Here is a 9267-nt window from a genome sequence, read left to right on the forward strand (position 1 = left end):
TTTAAAAATAACTTGCACTAGGGAATCAAAATAACTTATAATCGGAATGAATTAAAATCCCATTTATAAATGAGATTTCATTTCCATTAAAATATTCCATTCACATTATTATTTAATTTATGAAAATGATGGAGAAAAGAAATGAGATGCTGAATCCCACTGATTCCCACATACCACACACCAACACGACATAAATAGTTTGCTAGACAATATCAAGGGAGGTAGAGTTGATTACTTGGTATCTTCATTTCTGCAACGCACACCTTCTAAATAACTACATTTAACTTCATGAAAAGTGATGGGATCGTTTTTTATGTAGCATGACCTTGCTGAGGACCACAGCGATCAAGAATTAGCAATACCTCCCTCATGGAAGGCCTGTCAGAAGGTGCTTTGCTAGTACACATGAGGCCTAGTTTGAACACATTGCTCATTTCTTCCATATAGCATTCTTCCATGATCTCCTCATCCAAGGCTTCCACAATGAATTTTCCCTCTCCAAAGTGCTGCCAGGCCCATTGAGCAAGGTTCATATGCTCGTACCCCCTATTGGCTTCTCTTCCAGTGGCCAACTCTAGAAGCACAACTCCAAAACTGTAGACGTCGATCTTCTTATTCGCCTTTCTTGTATAAGCATACTCTGGAATATCCAAATGAAAAGCCACTGCTTGGTAAGTTTTTAAAATCATCAGAATGAGAAAACATAAAAGAACATTGTGAGACTCTGAAATATCTTTACCTGGAGCAATATATCCGAAAGTGCCTGCAACCACAGACATTGTTTCAGGGTCTTCTACTTGCTTGGCTAACATTTTGGCCAATCCAAAATCTGCAATTTTTGCATTAAATTCAGAGTCCAATAAGATGTTGCTGGACTTCACATCTCGATGAATGATTGGGGGAGAGCAATCATGGTGCATATAGCATAGGCCTCGAGCAGCTCCAATGGCAATTTGCAGCCTCATCGGCCAGTCCAAGACAACATCACTTCCTGAATCCATTGAGGACACTGCCCTCTTCTTACCATGAAGCCATCTATCTAAGCTTTGGTTCTCCATGTACTCATAAACAAGAAGATTTGAGCTTTCACTCGAAATGCAGCATAGCAACTTCACTATATTGGCATGGCGTATCATACCTAATATTTGGACTTCTGCTACGAATTGCTTCTCGAGGTTCTGGCCTAGTTTCCTATTAGTCAAAATCCATTTAACAGCGACCACTTCACCAGAATGGTTAATGGTGGTACGATATACCTTCCCTGACCCCCCACTTCCAATTAAACTATTTTGTGCCAAACGCGACAATATGTTGGATTCAGAGAAATTTAACTTATGGAAGGATGTCATCTTCCATGTTTCAACATTGTTCCCTTGGTCCCTCCTTTGATACTTTTGAACCATGGAAAAGATAAGAAGTACGATAACCAGGGAAGCAGTTAGGGTGAAAGATATAATCATGACTAGGTAATTGGTTGACAATTTAGAGGAGTTACTGGCTTTAGAGTGGCAACTCTTCAGAATTTGAATATTGGCACACAGATTGGGATTATTCAAGAAACTGTTTTCGTATTCCCACAATTCAAAGGCGGGTGGGATTTCCCCAGATAGATTGTTGGATGAAAGGTTAAAGTAATTAGGCACGAAATGACTGAATTCATGGGGGATTTCGCCTGAGAATTGGTTTTCAGATAGGTCAAGAAACACGAGGCGAGGCAAAGATCCAATGGCCTTTGGAATTGGGCCAGAGAGATAATTTGTTGACAAATTCAAAGCATATAGTGACTTCCAGGAGATAATATCAAGAGGAAGTTGGCCTGACAATTGATTCCCATCAAGCGACAGAGTAGCTATGGATCGAAGACTAGTCAATTCCACTGGAATTTCTCCTGAAAATAGATTATTGCTTGCCTTGAACAACAATAGATTCAACAAAGATGATATTCCAGCAGGAATTGGACCAGAAAACTTGTTGTTACTGATCTCCACTTTGGACAAATTCCTTGCCAATTTACTTGGAAGTGTCCCCGAGAATGAATTTCCGTCTAACATCACCGATACCATGTCCGGGGATGTCCAGATGCCGGAAGGAATCTCGCCTGAAAAGCGATTGTTGGAAAGCTGAATTGTGAGCAAACTTGTGCAATTCCCGAGGGACTTGGGCACTTCCCCGCTGAGATTGTTGTTGGAAGCAAGCACTCCAAGCAAAACCCCCCTAGCGCATAAATGTTGAGGTAATTCCCCGCTTAGTTTATTCTCGGAAACCTCAAAGCGTCGGAGCTCCGAATGAAGGCCAAATGCTGGAGGCAAAGCTCCACTCAATTGATTGCTAAAAATTTTGAAGGTTTCCAGTGTAGGAATGAGGCTTACATTTGCTGGTATCTCTCCTGACATCTGATTCCAGAAAAGATTCAAAGCCGTCAAATTTTGTAGCTTCCCGAAACCCGCTGGTATCGGCCCCGTCAAATAGTTCTTGGAAAGATCAATTTCTTTCAAGTTGAGAGCTTCTATGGATGAAGGAATGTGGCCGGACAATGCATTATTGAATAAATACAAATTGGTCAAATTCTTCAACATAAGCATGCCTCCCGGGATCGTACCGTTCAATTTGTTGAGTGCGAGATCCAAGTGTTCCAGACTCGACAGATTGTTGAAGCTCTCCGGTATTTCGCCGACCAAATTCGCCTCCGTCATCCACAGAAACTTCAGCTTCTTCAATGCGCCAAGCTCCTTTGGAAGGGCTGAAGGCAGGAATTTGTCATTATAGGCCATGGCCAACACTTCAAGATTCGCCAAATTACCAATCTCCGTTGGCCAGGTGCCGTTGAACTCATTTTGAACCAGAGACAAGTAGAACAGCTCCCGTAGTCGCCCAATTGCTGCGGGAATATCTCCAGAGAAGTTGTTTGCGGTAAGGTCTAGGCACCGGAGACGTGAAAGCCGATCAATATCAGCTGGAATTGGACCCACGAAGTTGTTTTGCAACAAGAGGAGATATTCGAGCTTAGAACAATTGAGAATATCCGGGAACTCGCCGGGAATGTAATTGTTGGAGACGTCAAGTACCATAAGGTTCTTGAGGTCACAAATTCTGGCAGGAATTTTGTGAGTGATGCTCTTGCCGTAGAGTGAAATTACAGTGACGGTATTGTCGGTGCATGTAATTTCCGGCCAATCACAAGGTGAGGATGATGAGTTCCACGATTGGATAGAGGGTGGATTGCCCAATTGTTGTTTAACTTGCAACAGAATGGATTGTTCAGCATCCAGATTTTGTGAAATTACGAGCAAGGGTAAAGTGATGAGGAGGCATAGAAGGGGAGGTGTAATTATACGAACAGAAAAGTGTAGTTTCGTCATTTAGTCGGTGGTGGAGAGAAAGACGACTACCCAGAAAAACGGTCAGCAAATCGACCGTCCGATTTACGATGGACAAGTTTGGCACTTTCATTTCCACACACAACCGCTATGTAAAAGAAGATTCATATACTGCGTCTGTCTTAATTTTTAAAAATAAAAAAATAATAATAATAGAAAAACTTACCAGAAAAAAAAAAAAAAAAAAATTATATATATATATATATATATATATATATATATATAAATCAAATATATGATAACATAAACATTTTCCTTACATTCTCAAAAATTTCAATGGGTAATTCTACCCTATCTTGCCCTAAAAAGGAGGTTCTCGATCATTATTGAGCTTGAAGACCAAAAATATACTAAAAAAATTTCATATCATAACGGTTTGGTTTGGTTGGAGGGGGAAAATTTGAGCAAACTTACATAGTTGGTTTCTAATTAATAAAATCAAATTGAGGTTTTAGTAAAAGAAAAATAAAAAACAAACCAAACTTGTAAGAATTTGTTTTGGTGAATGAGGTGAACTTAAACTCAATTAATTTTTTAAGTTTATAAATCCAAAATATATTTAAGATTTATTTTTTAAAAATCAATTTGAGATAAAAAAAAAATGATAATACTGAATTATTTCATTAGAGTGCTCACAGTTTGCATATTAATGACTTTATACAAAAATATTTAACATTAATAAATTATAAATAAAAATATATAAATTTAAGACTATCTTCGTTATCAAAAAGTATGAGGAAAAAATAAAGAGAAAAAGTAAAAAATAAAAAATAAAAATAATATTTCAATTCTTTCATATATGAATTAAATAATTTAAAAACATAAAAATTTGTAACTAATTTTAATTATATTTGATTTTTTTTATAACAAAATCAAATATTAAAAAAGATTATTATTAATATTTTTTTTCTTTTTTTAATACTTTTAAATAACTAGATACAACCTAAGAATATTGATTGAGACAGAAAATTGAAAGTTGGTCTTCATAATTTCTAAATCAACACTTTGTTTCAACTTTCAAGGGGCTAGTATTAGTTTAGGACCACTTTATGACCTGTCACTCACTTTCCATCACTTTCCCTTTTGTGGATAACATTACGGCAATAAAGTGGGGAATCAGAAGAAGGGACTGGGGTCAACACGCATGCACGTATTTAAAATTTAGTCTTCATAGACTTCCCATTAAAAACGACAAAAAAATAATGAAAAGTTACGAAAATAGACCTCACATGTATTATATCAAGGTTTGATTCCGGAAAAATATTAAATGATTTTTTTTTTTTTTTTACATTTGATTTATCATGAAAAATAAAAAAAATTATAAATAATTAAAATTAATTAGATTTAGCCCTTATATACAAATAAAGAAATTCAAGTTTAGAACAATTGAGAATCTTTTAGAACCCATCGGGATGTGATTGTTCTTAGAATTTTCTCCGAGAATGTGAAAATGTATGTTTGACTCCATTTATATATTTATTTATTAAATATTATTCTTAAAAATAAGATCATTTATTATTATTCTTGAAATAAAGAGATATCTTATAAATTGTTTCTAAAATTAATTTTTAGAAAATAATAATAAAAAAAAAAAAAACAACTTTTATAATGTCGATATCATTTCATTGTATTTTTAAAAATTATCTTGGTCCCATGGTGTGGATCACGAGTTATGATTCCATTTAGGCACGACGCCTCAAGTGAAAGTCGACCAATTAGTTTCAGAAAAGCATGTGTGAAAGCAGAAAAATGGAGTGAATTAAGGTACTAATTTGTTGAAAGACTTCCATTCTCACCCAACCAGACCCTTGGCTCTACTACGTACAATTCTAACTTTTGCAGAATGGTGTCTTCAACACTGAAACGATGACATGGTTTTAGTCAAATAATTGATATTTTGCAGGAATTTATGTCCCTCCGAGAAAATGAAGTAAGAAAAAGAAAGATAAAAAATATGTATATATTTGAAGAAAAATTCCAGGCTGGGTGAGGAAGAGTACTTTTATTTATTTATTTATATATGGATGGGTGATTCTTTCAAATCCATCATTTTTTTCATTCAAAAATATTAATAAAATATTTTTTTATATATGTATAATCAGATATTAAAACTTGTTTAACAATGATTTTAGAAAATAATTTTTATTTTTTCTAATATTTGAAACATAAAAATTTTAAATGAAAAAAAATTAAAAACATCTTGTACCATGACCATCTACGTTTTTTAAGTTTTCATTTTACGTTCAACTCGTCCTTCATCAGATGAAATCTACACTCGAATCCCATTCAATATTGGCTGTAGCGTACACATACTCAAATCAAATACAAGATATATTTCAAAATTTAAGAAAAAAAAATAAGAAGAAGAAAAATTTTCTTTTTTGATTATTTTGTTGTTATTTTCTGAAAAACACAAAATAAAAAAGAAAATCATAAATAACTCATAAAAAATCTGTAGTATACCAATTGGGATGCATGGTTTGATGAGCTGAAAATAAAAAATCATATTAGAGTTTTTAAACATAATTTTAGTTTTTAAAATAATTACTTCCAAAATCTATCTTTTAATAATTACCTTTGAAAATATTTGGAAACAAACCGTTTCACTTCTCTTTCACCAATCTCTCGTTTTCCCCATTGTTTACAAGCATCAGAATCTTTTTATGGACAGGATTATAAAGGAAGGGTGGAGGGATGTTGCTGGAGAGATCTTGAACCATGATTACATATTCTTCTATGCCCTTGATTTTAAGAGCCCAAACAATCCCTTGAGCAAAAGAGCTTGCCCATGCAGGGAATTAAACCGAATTCCCAACCTGTGAGAAACAAAAAATAGAGAAAAACACACGCCAAAGAAAAACAATCACACGCACAAGACAGTATTTACGTGGTTCGGCAATATGTCTACATCCACGGAGTTGCAGGGATATCACTATTATCAAGGAAGAATACAGAGTACAACCACAGCGGCTACAATATTTTCTCTCTATATATAACACGGCAACCACACCACACTAAAAAACCCTAATTACAAAAGGTGGTTCCACAATGGGCTAAATGGACCCAACAGGCCTAAGTAAATCTCCCATTAAAAAAGCCATGCAATATTATTCGGGTCGGGTTGTCAAACCGGATCAAACAAAACTAGGCTCCACAAAGCCCAACAAATCTCCCACTTGGAGACTAGTTCAATCACCAACATCAAACCGCTATCCTTCAAGAAACAATCCCTCATCCCTGCAACTCATCCTCCTGTCCTCAAGCTAGAAGACCAATTAAAGTTGCGCATAGCTTCAACTTCTCAATAGTGACACCCTTAGTCAACATGTCTGCCGGGTTCTTAGATCCACAAATCTTCTCAAGTATTACCAATTTATCTTCAACAAGATAACGGATAAAGTGGCATTTTGTTTGTATATGCTTCGACTTTGAATGAAAAGCCGAATTTTTGGCAAGAAAAATTGCACTCTGACTGTCACTATGTAGAATGCCCATCTCTTGCTTCTTACCCAATTCATCTAAGAAACCATGTAGCCAAATCATCTCCTTTCCATCTTCAGTTGTTGCAACATACTCACCTTCTGTAGTAGACAAAGTAACAATCTTCTGTAGATTTAAAGCCCATGATATAGCTGTACCACCTAGAGTAAAAACAAACCCAGTAGTACTCTTTCTACTATCAATATCACCAGTAAAATCAACATCTACATAACCCTGCAATTTCAAACTTGCACCTGTGAAGCAAAGACATGTATCTAATGAACCCTTCCGATATCTTAGAATCCACTTGACTGCCTCCCAATGCTGCTTTCTAGGCCTACTCATGAATCTGCTCACAACTCCCACTGCATGTGCAATGTCTGGCCTTGTACACACCATAGCATACATCAAGTTGCCAATAGCTGAGGCATAGGGCACCTTGCTCATATGGCCCCTTTCTTCTTCTGTCTTTGATGACTGTTCTTTGCTTAGTTTGAAATGACTACCCAAGGGTGTGCTCACTGGTTTAGCTTCATTCATGTTGAACCTGCTGAGAACTTTCTTCACATACTCTGATTGTGAAAGCTTCAATGTATCATTAGCCTTGTCTCTAATTATTCTCATACCAAGGATTTGCTTTGCAGCTCCCAAATCCTTTATTGCAAACTGTTTGGACAATTGCTTCTTCAGATTGTTAATCTTCTTAATGTCAAACCCTGCAATAAGCATATCATCCACATACAACAGTAATATGATGTAAGAATTGTCAAAGGACTTAATATAGTAACAGTGATCAGCTTCACATCTCTTGAACCCAATTCTATGCATAAAATTGTCAAACTTCTTGTACCACTGTCTAGGAGCTTATTTAAGGCCATACAAGCTCTTTCTCAGTTTGCAGACTAGATTCTCTTGTCCTTAAACAATGAACCCTTCTGGCTAAATCATGTAAAGGTCTTCCTCCAAGTCACCATGAAGGAATGCTGTCTTCACATCTAACTGCTCAAGATGTAAGTTTTCTGCAACCACCATTCCAAGTACAAGTCTAATTGTTGACATCTTCACAACTGGAGAAAATATCTCTGTGTAGTCAATTCCCTCCTTCTACTGGAACCCTTTAACAACTAATCTGGCCTTGTAATGCTTGCTACCATCATGCTCATTCTTTATTCTGTATACCCACTTGTTGTGCATAGCTTTCTTTCCTATTGGCAATTCAATTAGTTCCCATGTCTGATTCCCCAACAAGGAATCCATCTCATCCTTCACGGCTAACTCCCACTTGCTTGAATTCTCATCTTGCAAGGCTTCATCATAACACTCTGGCTCACCACCATCAGTCAACAGGAGATAATTTAAAATAGGTGAATAACGCTGCGGAGGTTTAATGTTCTTGGAAGATCTGCGAACTTCAGCTATAGGTGTACTTAGATCTACCTGTGAATTTACATTCTCCTTATCTTCTTCACCCCCCTTTTTGGACAGTACTTTCAGTCAATTCATCTAAGTTGACAAACTCAGATTTCTTTTGATCTATCTCTATAACATCTGACACTACAGTTGACCTATCCTTGTACATAACCTGTTCATTAAATATCACATTTCTACTTCTGATGATTTTCCTGTTTTGTTCATCCCAAAACCTATAGCCAAATTTCTCATCACCATAGCCAATGAAAAAACATATTTTTGACTTTGCATCAAGTTTACTACGAGCATCAGAATCAATATGAATATAAGAAACACAACCAAAAACTTTTAAATGTGAAAACTTCACCTTTTTACCGCTCCAAACCTCCTCAGGAAGTCTGAACTCCATAGGAACTGATGGTCCTCGATTTATCAGGTAAGCTGCAGTGCTAACAGCATCAGCCTAAAAAGTTTTTGGTAGTCCAACATGTAACCTCATACTTCTAGCACGCTCATTGAGAGTTCTGTTCATGCGCTCAGCCACACCATTCTGCTGTGGTGTCCCAGGAATGGTCTTCTCCATCCTAATTCCCTGTGCAGCACAATACTCACTGAACCCTCCATCTATGTATTCTCCTCCATTATCTGACCTCAAACATTTTACTTTCAAACCTATTTCTATCTCAACCATGGCTTTCCACTTCTTAAAAGTTTCAAATACATCAGATTTATTTTTCAGAAAATAAACTCATACCTTTCTACTTGAGTCATCAATAAAAGTGATGTAGTACCTTGAACCTCCTAGGGATGCAACTGGAGAAGGCCCCCACAAATCAGTGTGTACTAGTTCCAATTTTTCAGCCTTCGGTGTCCTGCCAGTTTTCAAGAAGCTCACTTTTTTTTGCTTTCCTAAGATGCAACTTTCACACATGTCAAAATCAATGGACTTTAATTATGGTAGTTTTCCTTTTGACAACAACATCTTCATCTCTTTCTCACT

General features: G+C 36.2%; 1 protein-coding gene across 1 annotated transcript; it reads right to left on the minus strand.

Annotated features, from left to right (window-relative positions):
- Positions 1-222: 222 nt before the first annotated feature.
- LOC117931841 (receptor-like protein kinase HSL1) lies at positions 223-3359 on the minus strand. Its single transcript, XM_034852912.1, has 2 exons — positions 740-3359; positions 223-640 (listed from the first exon to the last, which is right to left on the minus strand). Exons 1-2 carry the CDS (start codon positions 3357-3359, stop codon positions 312-314), a joined length of 2949 nt encoding a protein of 982 aa, XP_034708803.1. The 3' UTR covers positions 223-311.
- Positions 3360-9267: the final 5908 nt, after the last annotated feature.

This window comes from Vitis riparia, chromosome 15 (genome assembly GCF_004353265.1).
Source record: "Vitis riparia cultivar Riparia Gloire de Montpellier isolate 1030 chromosome 15, EGFV_Vit.rip_1.0, whole genome shotgun sequence".
Taxonomy (NCBI): domain Eukaryota; kingdom Viridiplantae; phylum Streptophyta; class Magnoliopsida; order Vitales; family Vitaceae; genus Vitis; species Vitis riparia.